This window comes from Zalophus californianus, chromosome 17 (assembly GCF_009762305.2).
Source record: "Zalophus californianus isolate mZalCal1 chromosome 17, mZalCal1.pri.v2, whole genome shotgun sequence".
In the NCBI taxonomy this organism is placed as follows: domain Eukaryota; kingdom Metazoa; phylum Chordata; class Mammalia; order Carnivora; family Otariidae; genus Zalophus; species Zalophus californianus.
In genome coordinates, this window is record NC_045611.1 from 14,043,548 (window position 1) to 14,070,178 (window position 26,631).

Genomic DNA, 26,631 nt, shown 5'->3' on the forward strand with positions numbered 1-26,631 from the left:
TCTGATAGCTCTTCCAATAACCTTGTTTTAAAAAAGTGTAACTCAGAAATGGAACATTTCAGTAACAACTACAAGAGGATACTTAGTAAATGAGTAAGCATTCCATAGATGTTCAGGGGTTTGATAGTTCCTTTAACCAAAAGAGAAAACTCCCTATCCTGAGAGTAAATACACAAATACTAATATAATTTTGAAAAGTCCCTTTAAAACAAATAACAAGAACACTATTTACAATGAAAACATTCAGTCTCCTACTGAGACATCATATGACCAGTACAGGAATTTATCTACCTGATGATAAGAATAATGCACTTAGACATGGATTAGAAGTATTAAAAGGTTTGATCCAAGTTCAAGTTATAAATTTTTTTTACTTTCCTCTTCATCCCTCTACACCCAGTCCATTAAGTTACAAATTTAAATTCCAGCAGTCACTAGGCTGTAATCTGAAATAAGTTATTTCTCTTTTGCATATTTAAAAACCCAGGCTGAGATGAAACAGAGGTGATTCAATCACACTCGCCTAACTTGAAATGTAGGAAATAATCAGTGAATTACTGTGAAATACTTTTTATTCAGGCATGCTATATTGTAAACATACTTTAACAACAGCATAAAGTGGTGAGATTATAGATACCTAGAGAGTCTATATTTTTAAACCAAAAGTTAAGGTGTTACAGTCTGACAAGTATTATGGGGAACAGTGGAAGTAAATATTCAAAATTCAACTAACCCCCAAAAAATCCAACACACGAAGTCAACCTAAGTATTTTTTAGGGTCAGCAAAGATTATTACCGCACAAAACACCTGCAAGTTAAGATCACTAAGAAATCTTCACTCTCTTAACTAATCCCTACAGTAGACAAAAAAAGTTACTTCCCTTTCTGCCGATGTCGGATTAAGATCCTTCCTTCTCAGGCAATTTTCATACCCAGGGATATTTAACACCAAGACAAACACGTAAGTGTCAATAAGCACCAAAAAGCCAAGTGTTCAGCAGAGGAAGGGAATCACAAATGAGAAAACATTTGTGAAGTTAGTTTAAAACTCGCTCCTTCCTAAAAGGATCCTCCCTACCCCTCCCCAAAAGCCATTTAATCAGCTTTACAAACATTTACTGCTGAAGTATACTCTGAGCGAGTGCTTCATGGATCCCTTCATCAAACCCGAACAGGGAAACATAACCAATCGTCCCGACTCTTTCAGACAGTCAAGAAGACAGAATTATTAGAAACGGACGTCCGCAAAATCAAGAGTTTGAGAGAGGGGTAAGCAGTGCACTCGCAGGTGAGTTAGGGAGTGGAGGAGGCACGCTGAAAATCGGGAAAGAAGTTGGTTGGAAGGCTAGAGAGAGGCGAGGCCGATGTCCGGTTCTGAGAGGACGGCATTGCTTGCAGGGCAGACAACGATTCATTGAACAACTGGAAGAGTTAAAGAGAGTTCTACGAAAGACCTGACCCGAGTACAAGATACAAGAACGCTGATATGTGGCTCACAGAAAACACGCGGGGGTAGGACCCGCCCCGCTAACCCCCGACTCCCTGAATGAGCCCTCAAAAGAGGATCGAAGCCCGAGAAAGTCAATGGGTCCAAAGGAGGCCCGCACCGGCCGGGCAACGCCACAGCACAGAACGCAGCCACGCGCGGAGCCCCCTGGTCCGAGGCCTCGGGTCGGCCCTCAAGAAGTCGGAGCAGCCCCTGGGGCTCCGGGCCCCTCCCGGGCTAGTCTCTGTCCTCTCTTCTCACCCCCCAAAGCCTAGGACCGGACCCGTGGGATTGACAGAAAGCTTCCGGCCGAGCGTTCCCGGCAGGCGCGGGGCAAAAGAAGCAATATGTTCTTAGCGCTGCGAGTGACACTCACCGGCCCGAAACCTCGAATGAAACCAGCAGCTCCGGGGGCGGCGGCAGCAGTGGCAGCAGGAACCGAACATCCAAAATGGCGGCTCCCTCGGCCTCACCACCGCTACTGCAGGCGGAAGGATCCTTTTAGGAAGGAGGGAGTTTTTACCTAACTTCACACAGTATCGCAGAAACTTTGGTCTCTATCTTCCTCTCCTTGTCGATTCCGTGTTCCCTGGCTGCAACTTCTTGTGCCCCCCACCTCCTATTATCCAAGAACTCGGACCCCGCCGAGGACTATTTGCCAAGGAGGAGGTGACTGCTCTTAGCAGAGCGACGCAAAGCGTAGCAAGGTACAAGGCGGTCACTGATGACGCGAGACGCTGCTGCCGAGTCACCGCTGCGAAGAGTCTGAGAAAGAAAGGTCCGGCTTGACCGTGGAAGACTCCGAACATTGGTTCCGCTTGCGAAGGAGGCGCAGGCTGGGCTACCAGGAAGCGGCGGGCCACCTGCAGGGCGGGGCTATCAAGGTAGCTGAGGAAGTGGGCGAGGCGAGGCAGGTGGGGGCGGGGACCTAATACACAAATTTACCGAAACTGTTTTCTATCGTATGTGAGACCTTACCTTTCGCTCTAGGTTAACTTCGGGAACAGGCTCCACGTGGTCTCGGATTCTAGAGATTAGATTAGAGAATGACACAGAAGAATGGATTCCAAACCCTTTACCATTGCTCAACCTCCTGCACTGGACAAGTCATTTAAACTCTCAGGGCCTCAGTTTCCTCATAATGTAAAAACAAAGGATTTGGACTAGTGAGCGTTAAAACCCTTCCAGAGTGGGCTGTGTCTCCATCAACTAATGACCTGAGCCAAACACAGTCTACCCAGACAGTTCCTGGCTTGATAAATAATTACTAACACCTGACTCAAATATTTTCCACGTGAATGGTAAAGAGGGTCATGACACCTTGGCCCATTTAAGGGAAAGGTGACCTATCTAAACTAAAATCCTTCAGGTAGATTGGCAGTAAAATAGTCCTGAAAATGAATAAAGCGCAGTACCTGGCTGGATGCCAAAAAGAACTGCCCTAAGCATAAATCTTGAGTTTAGAACCTGTCATAGACAGGAGGTTGCACTTTTTTCCTTAGACAGGCACTTTCAGGGATTTCAAGACATTTTCCAAAAATTGAATTGAAGAGGGGCTCCTGGGTGGCTCAGTGGGTTAAGCGTCTGCCTTCCGGGCATGATCCTGGGGGTCCTGGGATCCAGCCCTGGGTGAGATCCCTGCTCAGCGGGGAGTTTGATTCTGCCTCTGCCCTTCCCCAATGCTCGTGTTTTCTCTCTCCTCTCTCTCTCTCAAATAAATAACATATTTTTTAAAAAATTGAATTGAGGAGGTCAACCTGTACAATTTTACTCCTGAACTACTAGGACTTACCAAGTGACTGGAAACAAAGACCAGGGGCATGATAATAGTAATTACCATTTTTTTATTATTAAGTATTGATATCACATTGTTTATAAAAGCATCTTCCTGTGTAATCTAATTTGACCCTCCCATCAACCTCCTAAATCAGACTGGACAAGCATAAGTAACTTAGTTTTACAAATAAGGAGACTGAGGGGCACCTGGGTGGCTCAGTCCATTAAGTGTCTGCCTTCTGGGGCGTCTGAGTGGCTCAGTCGGTAAGCATCTGCCTTCGGCTCAGGTCATGATCCCAGGGTCCTGGGATCGAGCCCCACATCGGGCTCCCTGCTCAGCGGGAAGCCTGCTTCTCCCTCTCCCACTCCCCCTGCTTGTGTTCCCTCTCTCGCTGTGTCTCTCTCTGTCAAATAAATTAAAAAAAAAAAATCTTTAAAAAAAGTGTCTGCCTTCTGCTTGGGTCATGATCCTGCAGTCCTGGAATCCAGTCCTGCATCTGCTCCTTGCTCAGTGGGGAGCCTGCTTCTCCCTCTGCCTGCCGCTCCCCCTCCTTGTGCGCTCTCTCTCTGACAAATAAATAAAATCTTAAAAAAAAAAAAAAAAGAGAGACAGGCTCACAGAAACTGTTACTTACTGAAAGACCCTCCTGCTCTCCTCCCACGTTGGGATTCTGCTAGATGGTGCCACCTCCTGAATTAGAAAAGAGTACACACCCACCCACACCCACACCCACACTCAAGGTAGAATCTGCCCAAATGGTCTGAGGAACAGAATGCTTGTGGAATTCAGTTGCCTCATACCCCTCAAAGCACTACTGTGCCATGCAGCCTTGGATCATGCATCTAGTCAGTAGTAACATAAAACTAGAACATGGTGATGTCACAACACATATTCCTCTGAAGTATAGCTAGGCATGAACACATGTTAAGAGGAGTTTCCTGGGGGTGCCTGGGTGGCTCACTGGGTTGAGCTTCTGCCTTTGGCTCAGGTCATGATCTCAGGGTCCTGGAATCAAGCCCTGAGTCCAGGTCCCTGCTCAGCAGGAGCCTGCTTTTCCCCCTCTCCCTCTGCTCCTCTGCTCAGGCTTTCTCTCTCAAATAAATAAATAAAATCTTAAAAAAAGAAAGAAAGAAAGAAAGGTTTGGGGCTTCTATGAAAGTAAGAAGTTTGTAGGTTTCAGGGACGCCTGGGTGGCTCAGTCAGTTAAGCGTCTGCCTTCGGCTCAGGTCATGATCCCAGGGTCCCAGGATCAGGTCCTGCATCTGGATTCTTGCTCGGCAGGGCGCCTGCTTCTCCCTCTGCCTCCCACTCCTCCTGCTTGTGCTCTCTCTCTCTCTCTCTGGCAAATAAATAAAATCTTTAAAAAAAATAAATAGATATAAAAATTAAAAAATAAAAAAGCTTGCATGTTGCAAAGCAGTTAAGGTATCTTGTTTGCAATGTCACAAAAATTTGCTTAGAGGTTGAATTTAAGTGTTTACCACTGCAAACCACAAAAGAAAAATTAAACTATCTTCCTAAGAAAGAGGAAGGAGCTTTTCCAGTACCATGCCAAATGGCAGAGCTTTAAAGAGAATATGGCAGACATTATAAAATGTAAACCCCCTCCATGTATCTTTTTACTTATACTTATCTTTATAATTACCAAACTCCTCCAATGCAAGTGAAAAATAAAAGCAATTGACCCAGTATAGAACATGGTCATCATTATCCTAAGAGCTTTGGTTTCTGTGGTTAGGCATTAAAGTTTGGGAAGACTTATTCCCCATCTAGTCAAGCATAATCCTCAGTTTCAGATAAATTACAGCACATCAATAAAATAGAATGCTATGCTGCCAGGGGAGGGGGGTGGGGAGATGGGTTAGCCTGGTGATGGGTATTAAAGAGGGCACGTTCTGCGTGGAGCACTGGGTGTTATATACAAACAATGAATCATGGAACACTACATCAAAAACTAATGATGTGATGTATGGTGATTAACAATAAAAAAATTTAGGGTGCCTGGGTGGCTCAGTTGGTTAAGCGACTGCCTTCGGCTCAGGTCATGATCCTGGAGTCCCGGGATCGAGTCCCGCATCGGGCTCCCTGCTCGGCAGGGAGTCTGCTTCTCCCTCTGACCCTCTTCCCTCTCGTGCTCTCTATCTCTCATTCTCTCTCTCTCTCAAATAAATAAATAAAATCTTTTAAAAAAAACAATAAAAAATTTAAAGAAAAAAGAATGCTATGCTGCCAATAAAAATGAAGCTATAGCTCTATCTTTATTATCATGGTAGGACAGATTAGAAAAAACATTACAAAATGACATCATAATAATACTGTAAAAAGTGTATATGTACACAGAAAAAAGTTGAAGGACAAAACTAAAATGTGAAAATGGTTATCTTTGGATGGTGGAATTATAGAGGATTTTTACTTTATTACATTTTGTTTTTGCAATGAGCATACTGTAACTTTTGGGAAAAAAAGACTTACGTTTTGGGGGAAAAAAGGTTCTTATAAGATAATGCAGTTTTACAGATCCAAATGCTAAAGGAGATCTGTTTTTATTTAGTTATTTTAAAGTTTATTTAGTATTTTAGTAAAACTCTACACCTGACGTGGGGCTGGAACTCACTACCCTGAGATCAAGAATCACATGCTCTTGTGACTGAGCCAGCCAGGCGCCCCAGGAGATTTTTGTTTTTATACAGCAACATCCTGAAAGAATGAACAAAACTTGTAGGAAGAAAGAATGGCTGGGAGAAATAATCGTTATTTTTATAGTTTTGTTTATTATTGATAACTCATATGTTCAATCAACAAATAATAACAGCAAAAAACAAGAACGAAACTAAAGAGGCGTCAGCCAGGAGTCAGACCATTCGCATGCTAGTCCTGACTGGGTTACTAACTTCCTGCTCTAAGCAAGGTGTTTCACATCTCTGGGCCTGTTACTTCAGCTGTCCCATATGTATTTATGACCAGCTTTGTTTCAAAATGGATTAAAAGTGGCTTATTATCCCAAGGGATCAAATGTGTGAAGGCACTTTGGGAAGTATCAAGGATCATTAGAATGTAAGTATAAGTATTTGTGCCACCACACAATTCAGCTAAACCATTTATTGATTGTCCACTACAAGTAACAGTAGTGCATTGTGTCTTACAATTCACAAAAGTGTTCTTATATACATTGATTCATTTGCTTCTCATCCATCATGAGTTTGCAGACCATGGAGGCATTCCTTATACCATAGCAGTTAAAAGTGCTGGTTTCTGGTGCTAGACTGCCTGGGTTTAACATGCTGCTCTTCTCTTTATTGTGTGACCTGCAGCAAGTTACTTAATATCTCTGAGGATTTCTGAACCTCAATGTACCCATCTATAAAATGGAGTTAATAACAGCAAGTAGCATTGGCATATTAAAGCTGGTGTCTTTATCAAATGGGACGATACATTTAAAGTACTTGGGACAATGGCAGGCATATAGTAAGGGTTCAATAAATATGAGGTCTAAATTTTTAGGATAAATCTTATCTAAATTTTAGTGTAGATCTCAAGGAAGAAACTTGGCAGGGACACTCACTGCTCGGTGTGTATGCTGCCTCTGTAAAAACTCACTGCAAAACAAACGCTGAATGCCATCTTCACTTTTCCTTTCTTTTTTTTTTTGTAGAAGTGAAAATCTTCAGATTTCCTTTGGTTAGCTAAAACAGGTGCTAATGTAGGTCATTCATACAAGTGAAGCATTCTAATGTGACCTTTTGAAAAGTGAGGAGTAACTGTATATATCTTTTAGTTTACATAGCAATCATTTAATAAATGGACTGCCTGAGTCTTTCCACCACACCACACTGCCCTGGGTGCACAGAATCTATAAGAGACATCTCAAAAGAGACTACTGTACCTTCCTTAATCTCATTAAGGCAAACTAGATTTTTTTAAAAATCCTCAAATACAAAAATATCAATAATATTTTCACTCAGCAGATAAGTCCTAGTCCCAAAAGAGGCAGAAAAATGAGAGGTCATTGGGCACCAGCGCAGTGAAAGAGGTATTTTGGAAGACATGGCATGTCAGTTGGAATCTGTGGTAATGGGGGTGGAGGGGCTTCTTTTTTGGGCTTAGATGCAGTGGGGTTCTTAAATGACTCAGTATCAGCAGCTGAATCCATATGATTTTTACAGTAGATAGGGAAAGGTCTCCCTGCAGAAATGTGGTGAGCGTCTTTCACAAGGAACCCTTCCTGCTTCTCCATGTGCCAGAGACCTCAGCTGAGAAAGGAGAGTGAAGGAGATACAACCCTATAGGAAATACAGTGACAGTGACATGAGTCAAAGAGGCAGCTCCACTCGTTTGAGTCACCCAAATCTACAAATAAGCCTGAAAGTCAGAGAGAAATTAGTCCCTCTGTTGTTTATGTAATGTTTTTACAAAAAACATTTTTACAATTCTTTTAAGCATGGTCCCTACTCACAATTTATCCTGGTTTGAGAAACGGGTTTAGGAATTAATCTTTCAGATGTGACAAAAGAGCTAGAAATGATGTAAAAATTGAAACTCTAAGAGCCAACTCCATATGCTCTTTGACCTCCTACCAAGACCATTAGGAAATCTACTATATGTTCCTTCAAAGCGCATAGGATACAAGGCTCAGCCAAGCTCCTTTTTTGCTTTAGAGATTTTTAAAAGAGGCAATCCAGAGTGCCACTCAAGACATTTTGTGTCACAATATTTTCGTTTTTGTAGAGTACTTATATTTGGTTTGTAAATGATTCTATATTATGTTGGCACTTTTGGAGGCTAAACTCTTACCAGATATGAGACTGCAACCAATTGAAACCCCACCTTGAGGAAACACTGCCATTCTCTAGTTTAGGAAGACAGAACTGTGACCACCAGAGAGGGCTGCACTATCCAGAAACAGCAGGGCTTCTGACTCATTTCCTACTCAAGTAATTTTAGTTCCTTAATATGGGCACCATCATTTGCCTAGAAGAGTCCACGGTAAATTGGTTTTGTTTTCCTTGAAGTGCAGAGCCCTAACCTTAATCCTTTAAAATCATGCAGATCTACAATTTCCTTTAAAATTAGCCTGGGAAGGGGCACCTGAATGGCTCAGCCAGTTGAGCATCTAACTCTCTCTTTTTTTTTTCATGAGCATTTTACTCTTGATCTCAGCTCAGGTCTTGATTCATGGTCGGAGTGTTCGATCTCAGGGTTGTGGGTTCAAGCCCTTGGGTTGGGCTCCATGCTGGGCATGGAAGCTACTTAAAATAAAAATAAAATAAAATAAAATAAAATAATATAATATAATATAATATATAATATAATATAATATAATATAAAATTAGCCTGGGAAGTCTAAGAAGTGTTGGGACATATACAGTAACTGATGCAGCAATTTCCTGGTTGAGGGAACACCAAAATCCTCCACCAAACTGCTAACACATTCTAGAGGATGATCTAGGACTCAAACAGGTGCCAGAGTGAGGCGCTATACTCCATAGGAGAGGCAGCTGGCTTGCTGTGCAAGTGAGTCCCCAGCCTTGGTTTTTGGAAGATCCTCCCTCTGACCCCATATTCTTTGAATAAACGTGCTTTACACGAGGAGGGGTAAATCCTTCGATGAAACAATCAAGATCAAACTGATTTTTTTAAAGATTTTATTTATTTATTTGAGAGAGAGAGAACGAGAGATAGAGAGCACGGGAGGGAAGAGGGTCAGAGGGAGAAGCCGACTCCCCGCTGAGCCGGGAGCCCCATGTGGGACTCGATCCCGAGACTCCAGGATCATGACCTGAGCTGAAGGCAGTTGCTTAACCAACTGAGCCACCCAGGCGCCCTCAAACTGATTTTTTTAAAGAGAGAAGTTGGTTTACAGGTACCACTTTGTCACCTGCAAAAGGGCAATGTAAACTCTCCTAGACACAAAATAGGATTCTGAAAAAAGATTTTGCATAACCAATAATTGCATTTAAAAATTAATTTGGGGGCGCACCTGGGTGGTTCAGTCGTTAAGCATCTGCCTTCAGCTCAGGTCATGATCCCAGGGTCCTGGGATCGAGCCCTGCATCAGGCTCCCTGCTCCGCGGGAAGCCCGCTTCTCCCTCTCCCACTCCCCCTGCTTGTGTTCCGTCTCTCGCCTTGTCTCTCTCTGTCACATAAATACAAAATCTTAAAAAAAAATTAATTTGGGGGGGCGCCTGGGTGGCTCAGTCAGTTGAGTGACCAACTCTTGATTTCAGCTCAGGTCATGATCCCAGGTGCTGGGATCTAGCCCGGTATCGGTATCGGGCTTCTTGCTCAGTGGGGAGTCTGCTCCTCCCTCTGCCTCTGCCCCTACCACTTGTGCTCTCTTGTTCTGATTCAAATAAATAAATAAATAAATACTAACCTGGGGGTCCCTAGGTCCACTGACTTCCACTCAGGTCATGATCTCAGGGTCCTGGGATCGAGCCCTGTGCTGGGTTCCCTGCTTAGCCAGGAATCTGCTTCTCCCACTTCCCCTCACTCTGCCCTTCTGCCCCCCACTCATGTGCTCGTGCTCTCTGTCTCAAAAAAATAAATAAAATCTTGGGGCGCTTGGGTGGCTCAGTCGTTAAGCGTCTGCCTTTGGCTCAGGTCATGATCCCAGAGTCCTGGGATCGAGCCCCAAGTCGGGCTCTCTGCTCAGCAGAAAGCCTGCTTCTCCCTCTCCCACTCCCCGGCTTGTGGTCCCTCTCTCGCTGTGTCTCTCTCTGTCAAATAAATAAATAAAATCTTAAAAAAAATCAATTTGGTTAAATAAAAATCTTAAAAAAAAATGGGACACCTGGGTGGCTTAGTCGCTTAAGAGTCTGCCTTTGACTCAGGTCACGATCCCGGGGTCCCGAGATCTAGTCCCACATCGGGCTCCTTGTTCAGCGGGGAGCCTGCTTCTCCCTCTGCCTCTGCCTCAGCCTGCCGCTCCCCCTGCTTGTGTGTGTGCGCGCTCTCTGGTAAATAAATAAAAATCTTAAAAAAAAAATAAATCTGGCATTTTGCTGTGAACCTAAAACTGCTCTAAAACATAAAGGCAATTAAAAAGAAAAACAGGGGTGCCTGTGTGGTTCAGTTGGTTAAGCGTCCAACTCTTGATCTCGGCTCAAGAGTAAGTTGGAACTCCACACTGGGCATGGAGCCTGATAAAAACAAAAACCAAAACAATTGTACAAGAAACAAAATAATTAATCTGACCATCTTGTTTTCTCAGCCTCTCCTTTATCCAGTCTCATAGAGTCACTAATATTTAGCCCACTGGAACTTAGCAAATAATAGAAACTGAAAAGGAAACTAATATTTATTGAGCACCTATGAAGTGCTAAAGAGCTTTACATACACTATTTCTTTTAATTCTCATTATTGTCTCCATTTTATAGGTGAGAAAAAGGAAGCTCACAGCTAGTAAGTGGCAGATCCCAGACACACAGGATTCCACTGATTTCCTGACAGCACTTCTCATTCATTCTGTTTGCACACTTTCTTTAAAATACTCATTTTTTAAAAAAGATTTTATTTACTTGTTTTATTTATTTATTTAAGAGAAGGTGGGCAGGAGCAGAGGGAGAGGGACAAACTGACTCCATGCTGAGTGCAGTGCCCACCACGGGGCTTGATCCCACAACCCTGAGATCAGGAGCCTGAGATCATGACCTGAGCCAAAACCAAGAGTCCGATGCTTATTGGACTGAGCCACAATAAGACATTTATTCCAGGATGCCTGGGTGGCTCAGTCGGTTAAGCGTCGGCCTTCAGCTCAGGTCATGATCCCGGGGTCTTGGGATTGCGTCCGCATCAGGCTCCCCCTGCCTGCCACTCCCCTTGCTTGTGCTCTCTCTCTCTTTCTGACAAATAAATAAATAAAATATTTTTTAAATGTTTAAAAAAAAGACACATATTGTTCTAGTTTCTTTGCTCTCTCATGCACATCTGACAGAGGTACCATTTACCAAAAGTCTTATAGCTAGTAAGTGGGTAGGGTTTAAATACACACCATTCTGCCTTCCTGGAAAAACTAATAATTATAAGAGAAATAAGGATTCAGGAGAAAACAAGAGTTTATTGACTATAATTAATAATATATTTTTTAAAGATTTTATTTGACAGAGAGAGACACAGTGAGAGCAGGAACACAAGCAGGGGGAGTGGGAGAGGGAGAAGCAGGCCCCCCGCCAAGCAGGGAGCCCGATGCGGGACTCAATCCCAGGAGTCCGGGATCATGACCTGAGCCGAAGGCAGCTGCCCAACGACTGAGCCACCCAGGCGCCCCAATTAATAAAATTCTTTAGATCAGGAATCTTCATCTAAAATTTATGGAATTTTAAGAGACAGGAATAATTATATGAGTATACATAAACAGACAGGCAGACAGACAGACACACACACACACACACACACATACACTTACAGAGAACCACAGACTTTAAGAGATGGAAGAGATTGTAAATGAGAAACCTTCAGACCCACACATGAGTAGCCATATTAAAATTTGTGCTGAAGAGCCGTGATTCCCAGACAATTAATTGCCCAATCCAAGACCAAGGAATTATGTGGTTTTCTTCAGCATTTCAAGTCTCCGGTTAAGATCTTCAATATCTACTTCCTCAGAACCATAAGGGTCAGTGGATAGGCTTGCTTGAGGTTTTACACTGGGCAAATCAGGCAGCATAAAGTTATCAAAACCAATCTTGGATCTTGATTCTGGCTGTGGAGAAGTTGGGGGGTTGAGTTCTGGACCTGTTCATTTCAATAAATATAATTAAAAGTCACAATAATACAGACTTCCAGAAAGAAATCCCAGACGTAAAGACAGTAGGCTATTATTACTTTTGAGAGGGCAGCATATAATCTGGCTGGAGAACTAGACAACTCCCCCAGCATGCAAATGGTGGTAGTGGTGACATTTTGTTGGCCCTTGCTTCAAGGGCAATCTGGCTTTTTTAAAAAGCACACTTTTTCAAAATATGTGCCATGATGATCCAGTGTGTTAGTGGTTTTAAAACCTTTTTTTGTGTGTGTGTTAAAGATGTCTTGGAGATCTACATCCACTTTGAAAACTGTTAGCTACCATAAAGGAACCCACTGTACTCCTAGTGAATCACTAATAACCTCTCACCTATGAACAGTCTGTTTTTTGGTTTTTGTTTTTTTTTTAAGTAGGCTCCATGCCCAGCATGGAGCCCAATGTTGGGGCTTGAACTCACAACACTGAGCTCAAGACCCGAGCTGAGATCAAGGGTCAGATGCTTAACTGACTGAGCCAGCCAGGCACCCCAAGGAATAGTCTTACAACAACTGGAAAACTTCAACAGATATAAAGCAATTCCAGTTTCTACCAGCATTCCCTATACTTATTAGGAACCAGTAAAGGAAGCAAATTGTTCTCCTCGTGGGAGTCATTCTGAAAGAAAAAAGATCACCGGGATGTCATTGGTTTGAGTTCCAAATACAAAATTTTTAATAGTAAGACTTCAATAAACATCTCATATAATTAACTCAATCACAGTCAAGCTTCCTTCTTGTGAAGCAGAATTCTTTTTTTTATGCCTTCTGGAAATTAGCTTTAGGAGTAACTATGAGTTTTACCTCTTCTGTCACCTGTGGTCTCATATAAGAATTGAGAAATCTTTTATCTTTAAGCCTGGAGATGCTACTTGTGAAAGATAATTCAGTTTAATAAAGTCAGAGGACCCTTTCTCCAACAAATAAGTGGCAAGGAGAAAAGGACAAGCAGGAAGAAGGAAGTATTAGGATGAAAAGATTTAAAAGATATATCAGCAAATACAATGTGTAGATCTTTTTGGATCTTGATTTCAACAAAATAACTGTAAAAATGCATTTTTGAGACAATTAGCAAATATAATGTATATTGAGTATTATATAATATTAAGGAATTATTTTTAATTGTACTGGGCATCATAATGGCATTGTTTTATATTATAAAAACAAAGGGTATGTGTTAGAAATAAATACTGAAGTATTGACAGGTGAAATTATATGATGTCTGAGATTTGCTTTAAATTCCTTCTTCTTGGGGTGCCTGGGTGGCTCAGTCGTTAAGCGTCTGCCTTTGGCACAGGTCATGATCCCAGGGTCCTGGGATCGAGCCCCTCATAGGGCTCCCTGCTCAGCGGGAGGCCTGCTTCTCCCTCTCCCACTCCCCCTGCTTGTGTTCCCTCTCTCACTGTGTCTCTCTCTGTCAAATAAATAAATAAAATCTATAAACAAACAAATAAATAAATTCCTTCTTCCCCACCAAAAAAAGTGTCAGGAAGAGAGAGAGAAAAGAAATAAAAGGAGCAGAACGTTGACAACTGTTAAAATTGATGGGTACATGGAAGTTCATTATATTATTCTAATTTTCTATATGTTTAAAGTTTCCATAATAAAGTTATCTTTTTCATTTTTATTTTACTTCTTTAAGGTTTTATTTTAATTCCAGTTAGTGAGCATGCAGTACTATATTAGTTTCAGGTGTACAATATAGTGATACAACAATTCCATACAACACCTGGGGCTCATCACAACAAGTGCACTCCTAACTCCCCATCACCTGTTTCATCCATTCCCCCCACCACCTCCCTTCTGGTAACCATCAGTTTGTTCTCTATAGTTAAGACTCTTTCTTCGTTTGTCTCTCTCTCTCTCTCTTCTTTTTTCCTTCTGCTTGTTTTTTCTTATTCCACATATGAGTGAAATCATACAGTATTTGTCTTTCTGTGAATGACTTATAGAAGCATTATTTACAATGGCCAAGATATGGAAGCAGCCCAAGTGTCCATCAATTGATGAATGGATAAAGAAGATGTGGTATATATACACAATGGAATATTATTCAGCCATAAAAGGAATGAAATCCTGCTATTTGCAATGACATGGATGGAGCTAGAGATTATAACTCTTTTTTTATTTTATTTATTTATTTATTTATTTATTTTACAGAGAGAGAGAGAGTTAGCAAGAGCAGAAACACAAGCAGGGAAAGTGGGAGAGGGAGAAGCATACTCCCCGCTGAGCAGGGAGCCCGATATGGGGCTTAATCCCAGAACCCTGGGACCATGACCCTAGCCAAAGGCAGATGCTTAACGACTGAGCCACCCAGGAGCCCCTATAGCTCTTTTTTATTTTAAATCAGAGGACTTGCCTTCCAAGACTGGAAGCTGAGCAATACACAAGGTATGGTTCAGACAAATAATTTCAACAAGGAAAATCAGAGTTAAATTATGTCTGAAATAAAAAATCTTTAAAAAAGAGTTTCATGGGGTCAGAAATGCCTACAAGGTAAAAAGAATAAAAATAATTTCTCTTTACTTCATACTGAAAGAAGAGAGAACAAAGAAAATTAATGTCTAGGGTGGCTGGGTGGCTCAGTTGGTTAAGCGACTGCCTTCGGCTCAGGTCATGATCCTGGAGTCCCGGGATCGAGTCCCACATCGGGCTCCCTGCTCAGCAGGGAGTCTGCTTCTCCCTCTGACCCTCTTCCCTCTCGTGCTCTCTATCTCTCATTCTCTCTCTCAAGTAAATAAATAAAATCTTTAAAAAAAAGAAAATTAATGTCTAAGGCTCCTTAGCTTCTATTTATTTGACTTTTCTAGATTTATATATACAAAGTTTTGAGATTTTTATACTATTTTCAACAAGAGTAAACTGTTTTCACTACATATAAATTAAATATTGAAGCATGCGTCTAAATTACTGTACATTAAAGACTTTCAGATTTGTCCAGCTTATAAAAATGTTCCTTGCAGTCTTACTTTGGTATTGTTAAGAGGTTGATAAAAGACTACAGGCCTAGTTCTCATGAGTTCAGCATAAAAACACAACAACTGTCAGCTAAATGACTGTAAATATGCCCCCTGGCCTTAAAAAACTTCACAAAGATTATTGTACCATTCAAAAAGCCCATGCAGAAATCTACTCTACCACTATTGGTAGTAGCATTCCAGATTCAGTTTCCCTTTCTGTACTCATCTGACTTTCAGGAGGAAGGCATGAGAAACAAGGGGCTGGGGATCTCATAGGAAAGGGCCCCAGTGCAGATGTTCGCAATGGCAATGCCCTGAGGGGATCACCAGTTCCTGCTGAAGTCCCACCTATTCTGCCGCGGGTGCCTTTCTTGACATCCTTAGGAAATCCAACACTGACCAAGTCTGTTAGGGCTTCAGCCTGAGGCAAGAGGGTAAGAATCACATTGGGTTCTCAGTTGATCACACATTTGTTTATTGCATCCCTACTACCTGCCAAACATTCTTGGAAGCACAGGGGAAGAAATGGTGAGCAAAGAGACATGGGTCCTGCCCTCATGCAGCTTAGACCCAAGTGTAAGTCAGTGACAGTTAAAGCAGCCTTCGAGCCTCTGGCCCACAAGCTTCTTCTTTCTCTTTCAATGACTATGTTTTGAGTGCCTATGAGGTCAGACCCTGTGGTACATCAATGATCAAGAGCTACACATAAATGTCCATAGATAGATCTACAGGAAAGTTTATCAAACTTCAGCAGTGGTAAACTCTGGATTCATTCATTCGTTTGACAGAATCTACTGACCACTTAATGTAAGGTTGGCACAGTACCAGGGATGCTGCAGTGAACAAGACAGACAAAAGTCCCTGTCCACATACAACTGATATTCCAGGGGAAGAAACAGATATAAACAAGATCACTAAGTTAACCGTACAATATGTCAGATAGAGATAAGAGCAATAGGAAAAAAAAACATAAAGCAGAGAAGAGGGAAGAGGTTGACATTTCAGAGAAGGTAGCTGGGAAGGGACTCAGAGAAGAGAACATGTAAGTGCAGACCTGAAGGAAGTAAGGGAGGGACGGGGCAGATAGCTAGAGAACACAGAGTACCGGAAGTACAAAGGTCCTGAGGTAGGAACTAGCATGTGTGTTTGAAGAAGCCCGAGGAGGCCAGTGTGGTTGAGGCAGAGTAAATAAGAGGGGAGAGTAGAGAGAATGAGGCCAGAGGGAAGAGGTGAGAGGGCCTGTGGGCCACCTCCTTGGTCAGAGGAAAGCTGCTGCCTGTTATTCTAAGTGAAATAAAAAGCCAGTGGAAGGGGGCCTCTGGGTGGCTCGGTGGGTTAAGCGTCGGATTTCAGCTCAGGTCACGATCTCAGGGTCCAGGGATTGAGCCCCACCCCAAGTCCCGCCCAGCAGGGAGTCTGCTTCTTCTCCCTCTGTTCCTCCCCTCCAGCTTGTGTGTGTGCTCTCTCTCAAATATGTAATTTTTTTTTTTTTTAAGCCACTGGAAGGCTTTTAAAAGCAGAGGAGTGACATGATCTGACTTAGGTACTAACCGGTCTCTGCTGTATTGAACATCAGTTAATGGGGAAGAGGAGTACAAGCAGGAAAACCAGTTAAGAGGCTATTGCAGTCATCCGGGCAAGAGATTGTTGTAGATTAGACCAGTGTGCTGTCAGTGGAGGTGGTGGGAAGTGACAGGATTCTGGATATATTTAGAAGGTAGAGTGGTTACGCCACAGATTTGCTGAAGATTGGGTGGGGGCTAGGCATTTCGAGAAGGGGTGGAGTCAAGGAAAATATCAAGATTTTGCCCTCGCATAGAATTGCTGTCAACTATAGAACGAGTAAGTCCTTGAAAGGGGTAGGAGCACTTTTGGACATGTTAAGTTTGAGATGCCTCTGAAACACCCAGGTGAAGATATCAAGAAGGTGGGCGGATATATCAGCCTGGAGTTTGTATCAGCCTAGAGGTCTTAGCTAGTGATATACATGTGGAAGTCCTCAACATAAAGATGGGATTGAAAACCATGAGGTACAATGAAATCATCTAAAGAAGAGAGAAGGAAGAGGAAAAGTCTAGAGACTGAGCCCTTGGGTACATCTCTAGTGGCATTTCATGCGGCTTTTACTTCTTCAAAGTCCCTTTCTGTATTGTCTAAATTTTTACAAAGTGTCTTTTTTCAACAAACCATAGAACTCTTTGTAAGAGCGAAAAAAAAAAAAAAAAGAGTAAAAGAGTCCCTGTCGGGAAACCATCAGGAGCAAAGCATCAGAGAAATGTGCCCCTTGACCACAATCCAACATGGTACATGCCACCTCAGCAATTCAAAGGCATTAGGGGGATATCCCTCTTGCCCTAAAACATTCCATGACTACCTTTTGGAAGCTTAAACGACCCTCAGTGAAGATGAAAAGCAAAACTTGATTACATTGGCTATGTGCCAGGCACTGCATTTGACTTCCTTATTCATATTCACTCATTGAATCATCTCAACGAACTTATGAGACTTGGTAATAATTATTAACTATTATTATCCCCCTTCTTAAAGTTCAGAGGACTGAGTCTTTGAAAGGGTAATGCCTAAGGTCTCAGGGTTAATAAATGGTGAATTCAGGATCTGAATATGGGCCATTTCACTTTTGAACTCATACTCTTAACCAATACCAAAAGAGAGTGCCTTATACCTTAGGATCTTGCAGCCTTTACTCCAAGAACTCTTTATTAAAATGCAAATTATCTCTGGGATAAAACAGACCTTAAGAACTAAAAATGTTTAACACACTTCTTAGTGTGTGTGTGTTTTGTTTTTTGTTTTTTTACACACTTATAACACTTTAGATCTTCATCTTCGTTTTCTACTCTGTTGTTACCCGCTTAGAAGGGTCATGTGACAGCAGAAGTCAAGCTCTGTTAGGAAAAGTATGTGGGCGGAGAAAAGGTACAAATGTCACCTGCGTTACAATCCTGCCAGAGTTACTCTGGAAGCCACATTCTTAAGCAGAATAAAAGTCTTCTGGTGCACAATAAAAATCTCAGCTTTAAGTCAAGTCTCCCTTCTTGAAAGTACTCACCATAATGGTTGCCTTGGATTTATATGGCACATTATAGTTCTTAGCAATTTCTATTAGGTACTGTTCTACTAGAACCTGGGGTAGAGCGTTCACATTTAATTTACACATTAACTGCAAGATAAAGAACATAACAGATTTGGTCACACGCATATCTACAAACTCAGAAATAAAAAGAGTTTAGTTTATATCATAAGGCAGCCCTCTCCTAGGATGAAAGAACCTCAAACCAAGTAAAATAAGAGGAAGAAAATAAACAAAAGAAAAAATACTTTGAATCGAGCATTCTGATTTTATAAGTGTTTGAATTATGTCAGAGGTGATATTCAACACACTCAACAACCAGTACAGCAAGGCACCATCCAAACAGAATGGACACCCTGAATGCTGAGAGTGCCTACCAGCATGAAACAACACTGCAGCTAGATCTCTGTGTCTCAGCTGATTGTCAGTCCTGAAATAAATGTGTGGTCATGATGTAAGATATTCAAAAATTGAAGCTTCTAAGTTTATTAACTTCCTTTATATTACTAGGCGAGTTTCATTTAGGAAAATGTATGCTTTCTTCATAAAAAACCATCGCAGCTTGCTTGAGGCTAGTTTTTTGATAAGCATCTGAATTCCCTAGTCCAAAATCTTTATCCAAGTTGCTCTTCCTACAATGCAAAACATATTTCTAAACATCTTTCAGTCTGCACAAAATTATGTGCTCTGAGTTTTCTCATATTTGCTTTTCTTGGACTTCTTAGCTTAGAAAAATGTGTGTCTCTGGAAGGGTACTACCTGAGAGCTGACAGTTCCAATCTCGTTGGTTCGGCACAGTTGGCCATATACTTGGCTGTACTTTGCATACAGCTGATTAGATACCTGGAGCAAACCATCACCAAGAAAGAAATAGAGGCAAAATTCATCAAGTTATGGCAAATTTGCTTGAGATGAAGAACCACCAAAAGAGCAGAAATCATTTTATCTTACCTCATTGGAATTATATTTAGCATCTAAACAACAGCAATAGCAACAGAACAGTGCTTTGCTTTGTTTTTAAATATCTGATAAACATGAAACTTAAAAACTCTAATCCTAAACACCTTATAAATTATGATTCCTATCTCCATACAAATAAATCCAATTTCAAATTTTGCTTTATTATTTTTTTAGGTACGGTTTATTTATTTGTTTCTACCATTGCCATTAAAAGGGAACTATTTTTTCACTTAAAGCCTAGCAGGAGAAAATACTTTTACGGCTGTCTTTAAGAGAAGAAAGGATTCCTCGAAGTAATCCCACAATTCCAAACAAGTAGCACTAGTGATACCCTCACCTACAGTCATGGCACAGGTACTCAGGTACTTCTGACTGGAGGCAAGGAGCTGCCCAGATTAGTGTAGATACAGATTCGGTGAGACCAGAATCCAGTTCCTTAAGACAAACACAAAGTTACGCAACACAGGGTTTTATGTTTCTTCCCCCAACTCCTGCCCCCACTTCAAAGGTAGCCCATGGGGGTGCCTGGGTGCCTCAGTCGGTTAAGCGTCTGCCTTCAGCTCAGGTCATGATCCCTGAGGGGATGTGGGATCGAGCTTCTCCCTCTGCCCCTTCCCCCTGCTCCTGCCCTCTCTCTCTCTCTTTCTCTCTCTCAAATAAATAAATAAAATCTTAAAAAAAAAGAAAAAAGATAGGGGCACCTGGGAGGCTCAGTCAGTTAAGCGTCTGCCTTCCGCTCAGGTCATGATCCCAGGGTCCTGGGATACAGCCCTGCATTGGGCTCCTTGCTCAGCGTAGAGCCTGCTTCTCTCTTTGCCTGCTGCTCCCCCTGCTTGTGTTCTCTCTCTCTGACAAACAAATAAATAAAATATTTTGTTTTAAATATTTTATTTATTTGACAGAGAGAGACACAGCGAGAGAGGGAACACAAGCAGGGGGAGTGGGAGAGGGAGAAGCAGGCTTCCCGCAGAGTAGGGAGCCTGACACGGGGCTCGATCCCAGGACCCTGGGACCACGGAGCCACCCAGGCGCCCCTAAATAAAATCTTTTAATAAATAAATAAATAAATAAATAAATAAATAAGGTAGCCCATGGACAATGTTCAAAATATAATGTAAAATAATTCTTCTTAACTGAAATTAGATATATGTATATATAGGTATATATAACTATATACACACACACGTATGTGTTTATACAACATAGATAAATACAGAAATACATATATAGACTGAAAGAAATATACCAAAATTCTTAGCTCCAGATTTGGTGATTATGGATTCTTTTTCTGTCTGTATTTCTTCACTTTTTTACAAGCTCAGGGGGAAAAAAGACAACCATATGGTTCTAAAAATGGCTCTTTGGACTGACCTAGTCTCTTTGAACAGCACTACTTCTTCCTATAAAAATTAGAGACAAAGTCCTTTGGCATAGTCCCAAGAAGTTGAAGCCCACCCTCTCCCTCACAGGGAGGCAGGGATGCCTTCTCACCCCTTTGAGCCTAAGAAATGGTACAAGTTCCATAGGTCTTACTCTGTGGCTTGGATCAAGCTAAACCAAGCCAGCAGCAGATCACAACACAGCTCCAGGATCTCCATGGCCTCCACAAGGTAGTCTTCTCGGATAATGTGCTCCACTCAGATCCAAGCTCGTTCATCTTTCCCAGCAGTCAGATGGTCAGCAATCTCTTTCCTCGCTTTCTGGGCCTGCTCGGCTGCAGCACGAACCACGTGTATAGAGAAGTGCATGTACAAAGTGGAATTCATTGAATAAAAAAGGCAGGTTATATGATAGGGTGAAACAGTGTTTTCATAAAAAACAAATAAAAAATATACACCATATATGCATATATAAAGTTATTAGTGTTTTGCACTAGGTCAGTCAACAACACCAACATCACCTGGGAACCTGTTGGAAATGCAGATTCTTGGTGCCTACCCCAGAAATACTGAATCAGAAACTCTGAAAGTGAGCCCAGCAATCTGTGTTTGAACAAGCCCTCCAATTCTGACACGTGTTGAAGGCTAAGGACTACTGCTCTAGGGGGTGCTTTGACGAGCGGTCTTTGTTTTATCCTTTCGGGTTGCCTTGCTTTTCTAAAATGTCCCATAGTGAACATTTATTTTTTTTGTAATAAAAAGATTATTTAAATATTTTATTTATTTATTTGAGAGAGAGCGAGCACAAGCAGGGGTAGGGGCAAAGGGACAAGCAGATTACCCATTGAGTGCAGAGTCCCAAGTGGGGCTCAATCCCAGGACCCTGAGATCATGACCTTAGCCGAAGTCAGAGGCTTAACTGACTGAGCCACCCAGGCACCCCCATAAGAAAAAGATTATTTAAAAAAGAAGAATGCATGAAGTGCTTTGCATTTAAAAAACTGTCCTCAGGGACGCCTGGCTGGTTCAGTCGGTGGATCATGACACTCCTCATCTCAGGATTTTGGGTTCAAGCCCCATGTTGGGTGTAGAGATTACTTAAAAATAAAATCTTAAAAAATAAATAAAAAAATAAGGAACTGTTTTCATATTTACAGTTCCATTTGATCCCTGTAACACTTGTGTGAGGTTCATATTGTTATTTGCATTTTATAGTGGAGAAAATTGAAATACTGAGAGGTTAAATTGCTTGCCCATGGTCATATGACTAGGAGTGACTGAATTAGAACAAGGCCAAATCTTCAGACTGCAAGTTCCTATGCTTTTTCACCATAGTATGCCAATAAAATGAACAAGTAGAGTCATGCTGGGGAGGTAACAAATGTAACCTGTCCCAGGCCAATCCACTGAGATAAATCTTACCACCTTGTTTTATCAACTGATGACTGAGCCTGGGGAAAGAGGCATTTCACAAGTCAGGAAAACCTGAGCCTCCAAACTATGTAACCCGTCTGTTCACCGAGTTATGCTCACCTTCTAATCATGAACAGAGTTACTCTGTCATTGCAAGCAAATCTTGACATGAGACTACTTTTGAATCTGAAGTAAACACAAAGCTCAGGGCTTGAAAGATTGCTTAGCCAAGTCCAAAGTAGGAAAATGTTCTCTGCCCTAGACATCACAGGGAAAAGAAATTACAGTAGAACTGGACTTGTTTCAGATAAATAGTGAACTGTTGTTACACCACTACTAATATTGGCAAACATTTATTGTGTGCCCAGGTTTGTGTTACAAATAGAACTCTGGAGTGATAGAAAGTCAAGATTACTGTCTCCCTTTAAAGAAGACTAAGTTTAGGTAAGACAGAGCTAATTTGCTTTACTTACCTCAAATCACTCCAGCACTCCAAGTTTACATTTCATTTGTAAAAAGAGGATATAATTTATCTGGATAATTATACGTGCCACTGAATTGCCAGGATCAAATAAAAGGACACTTGGGCATGCAGTATAAAATTTACAAGTTCTGGGGCACATGGGTGGCTCAGTCATTAAGCATTTGTCTTTGGCTCAGGTCATGATCCCAGGGTCCTGGGATCGAGCCCCACATCGGGCTCCCTGCTCAGCGGGGAGCCTGCTTCTCCCTCTCCCACTCCCCCTGCTTGTGTTCCCTCTCTCGCTGTGTCTCTCTCTATCAAATGAATAAATAAAATCTTAAAACAAAAATAATAATAAAATGATAAAATAAAATTCACAAGCTCTGCGTACACCACCAATGTCATCATCATGGTTCATAACAATGATGGGTACCATTGGGTTTGCCTAAATTTTATTTGTTTAAGGTATTTTTCTTAGGCCCTAATATTCTAAAGAATGCCCAAAAATCAATTTGGAAGTTAAAGTAATAGCTGCCTCTCCACCGACAGATCACAGTAATTCAAGAGTAAATAGTGCTGTTTATGGGGCACTCAGAAAACTGCACACACAAGCAATACTTATTTTACCTGAACCCCCCTCATAATCAGAGATCATCGGTTTTTCAGTTTTTTGAGGGGTTAATGGCTCATGTGACCCACTGAAATGAGAAAAGAGCAAGAGGCAACAGAAAATAGGTTGGATTTAAAGAAAGAAGACAACACTTGTCAGCTACTACCCTAGCTCATGGGTATAACACTCACTACTTGAGCTGTCACCTGATAGAAGAAATAGTTTTTTTTTTTTTTGGTGTGTTCAAAAACACATAAGGAAGCCCTTCCAGAAAAATTTGCCCAGCAGCTCAAATTTAATAGCAACTGCCCATTTGAAAAGGCCTGACTAGATAAAGTTCTCTGATTTGGTGAAGAAGAGTCCAGTAATCTGGACATTGTTTTATATTTTAAGTCTTTGGAAACTTTTTTTTTTAATTAAACTTTTTATTTTGAGATCATTGTAGATTCACGTGCAGTTTGTGAGAAGTAATACAGAAAGATCCAGGGTTCCCTTTACTTAGTTTCATGCAGGGATCACATCTTACAAAATCAAAATACTGATATTGATACCATCAAGATACAGAACAGTCTTTGCAAACTTTTAAGTGATTTGATCACTATAATCATCATTCCCACAAGTCAGGCACATTCCTTTGAACTCCAAAATTGCTAAGTAACGTCTTGGGAGATCTCTGGGGTGGGGGAGGGTAGAGCTCAGTGATGAGAGGCAGCTTATTGTGCTGTCTGGAGTGTTTACTCACTTTTCCTTTTTTCCAGGAGTTTTAGGCGATTGACAACCAGTTGCAGGTTGACCTGAAGACGATCAGCTTGGAAGGCAGAGATGAACATGATTTCACCACAAGGCACAGCAGCTTGCAAATCACCTTGATGAGCCAGTTTCGCAGAGCAAGAGTTATCAATGTCATGGGGGCATTAATTTAGCCACATCTACTTTATTCATTCACTAGGCCCCAGTAAGGAATTCCTGGCTGCTCAGCAATGGCCTAAATGTATTTCCTTCTCTGTGGCCCAATTCCCCAGATAGGACTATTCCAATTCAAATAAGGGTTAGGTTTCCTTCAGTTTATTCCAATCGTCAGTGTTCTGACTCCAACTTTTCAGAGTTCTGCAGGAAGTTTCTGATAAAAATGAAAGCCTTTGGCAAGTGTCTGAGGAAGCAGACAACAGATCGAGATTCCCATCCCCAAAGGATGTATTAGTCACTTATGGAGAAATTCCAAGACCTCCTTGTAAATAAAATATTAATGAATTTGAAAGGGAGATCCCCACTGGACTTTGGAGAGGGCACAGAACATTAAAAGCAGGTGGAAATAAGGACACAGAATTGTTCAGAAAAGTAGATAGAACAGAAGCTTGAAAACTGCACATTTCTACATTTGGACATCTAGAAAAGTTTTTGAAAAATAATCTAATACCAGGCACCAACACATGTCTTGGGAAAGCTAAATCTGCCAAGTATTCCTAGAATTTCAAACTATACTTGAGATTGTTGTTTCTGCCATTGACATACAAAGATAAAGTTCTACCCTACAATGACACCTTTACGTGCTAAGCAATGCAAGCAAAAAGACATGACAGTATGAAAAAAAACCACCTATTCCTCTTGTTATGACACACATGGTTCCCCAGATTACCAGCACTTCTCTCTGGTTTGATCCCTTAACGTCAAAAAAGAGTTGGGATAGTTGTCGGAACGTCCCCTGCCTGTACGACAGGTCTAGAAAAATCACCAATGAGGAACTAGGCAACACAGAGAGCTGGTTTGAAACTCGTGCCTGATTAGGGAGAAGAAGAACCAGCTCAGCAGGGTTTTGTGGTCATTGTTGTTTTCCTCTCAACAGAGTAGGTCAAACTCTCCCATCACACAAATTCAATCTACACACATCAAAGGAATTCAGTGGGAATCCAACAAAAGAGAAGAGGTAGACAAAACAGATGGAAGTATAACTTTTAAGTTCCAAAATGTCTCAAATACCTTTAAAAATCTTCTTTTGTGGGGCAGGGAAATTTTTTTTAAATGAAAGAAATCTCCTTTCACTTTATCAGTTCTTAAAACTCCATGGAAATTAAACAAACAAATCTGGTGAAAGAAAATGAAGGAATTTTCCGATGAGAGAGACTGAAAAAGGTAACAAACAGGCAAAACTAGGTAAGAATAGAAATAAGGAAATGGGAGCAAAAAAATTAGCAAGGAGAGTCTCCCAGTTTGAGATATCTTTGTGAAATTTCATTCAACAACTATTTATTGAGCCAGTTACAATGAATACGACCCTGGGTTTAGTTATTATAAATAACTTACATAGGGAATTATCCAGGTTCCAGAGAATAACACAGATTTTTGGAGAAATGAGGTAACTTTTAGTTATTTTAGTGTCTTAAATCTAAAAGCTATGTCACTTATTACTAATACTCCTTTCAAACTGTTACTATGGAGCTTCCTACATCAATATGCACAATCAAAGAAATGAAGATTGCTTGGAGTAGAGTTCTAGAAGAGAATACAGCAGAGATATGACCCACTCTTTTGGGACTGCCGAAAAGAGAACCTGGTTTTGGTTCCTACCAAACCAGGAAATCACCTGTGTCTCACCAATCAGAACATCCTGTTTTTTTGTTTTTAAATCAGACACGCCTTTGCACTATGTAATCATGTTAATGGCTGGTAGCCAAAAAATTCTTTTTGCTTGCATCTACCTGTGTTTGCTCTCTCAGTTTTGTCTGAAACACCAGCTCTCTGAGAGCGTATCTTAGTCTAGGAGGCAATGGGTATCCTGGATGATCCAAGGGTTTCTATCTTGGCAGAGATTTTTTTTTTTTTTTTAATTTATTGATTTGGAAAAAATTGGCAAAGACAGCAGTATTTATAACATTTTGATTTAAAAAAAGAGTACAGGGGTGCCTGGGTGGCTCAGTTGGTGAAGCATCTACCTTATGATCCCAGGGTCCTGGGATTGAGTCTGGCATCGGGCTCCCTGCTCAGCGGGGAGCCTGCTTCTTCCTTTCCTGCTCCTCCTGCTTGTGCTCTCTCTCTCTCTGTCAAATAAATAAATAAAATCTTTAAAAATAAATAAATAAATAGTATAGGCTTATCTGTCTATCTTTGCAGTTTTTTTTTTTAATCTTGATAGTTTTTTTTTTTTTTAAAGATTTTATTTATTTATTTGAGAGAGAGAATGAGAGATGGAGAGCACAAGAGGGAAGAGGGTCAGAGGGAGAGGCAGACTCCCCGCCGGGCAGGGAGCCCGATGCGGGACTCGATCCCGGGACTCCAGGATCATGACCTGAGCCGAAGGCAGTCGCTCAACCGACTGAGCCACCCAGGCGCCCTAATCTTGATAGTTTTAATGCCAATTTAGTGAGCTAAGCAATGGATTAGAAGCCAGAAAGCCAGTTAGTGCTAAAACAGAATCACTGTGTGACCACAGGACTTCCTCCTTGGCCAGACTGAGAGCGAAGACGACTGTCATGAATAATACTAATATCCTCGAAGCACAGCCCTCTGCTGATTTAGATGGCTACAGATCAGTAGCTTCACTGTTTCACACACTGGTGCAAGGTGTGTGTGTGGTGGCATTCAATGATTTTAATGATCCTTTTTGCCCATCCAGGTGAGAAAATACCAAAATTGAGGTCTATTGATTCCCTAGAAAGAATCTTAAGAGACCATATACTTTACTTGTATTTTAACTTACTCATCTTAATATTTCTA

The 26,631-nt window shown here is 41.4% G+C and overlaps 2 protein-coding genes across 2 annotated transcripts in view; both read right to left on the reverse strand.

Annotated features, from left to right (window-relative positions):
- Positions 1-2,207, reverse strand: part of AP1G1 (adaptor related protein complex 1 subunit gamma 1) — a 76,761-nt gene extending 74,554 nt beyond the window's left edge. The window contains exon 1 of the mRNA XM_027618054.2: positions 1,863-2,207. The gene's annotated coding sequence lies outside the window, so the exon portion shown is untranslated. The remainder of the gene's footprint in view (positions 1-1,862) is intronic.
- Positions 1,116-23,920, reverse strand: LOC113935451 (IST1 homolog). Its single transcript, XM_027617406.1, is given in 10 exon segments — positions 1,116-1,200; positions 1,863-1,967; positions 2,198-2,414; positions 15,236-15,425; positions 18,075-18,185; positions 18,855-18,938; positions 19,275-19,284; positions 19,414-19,497; positions 20,595-20,769; positions 23,663-23,920. Coding segments are annotated over 10 exon segments (1,149 nt in total). The 5' UTR covers positions 23,751-23,920.
- Between the last annotated feature and the right edge of the window lie 2,711 nt (positions 23,921-26,631).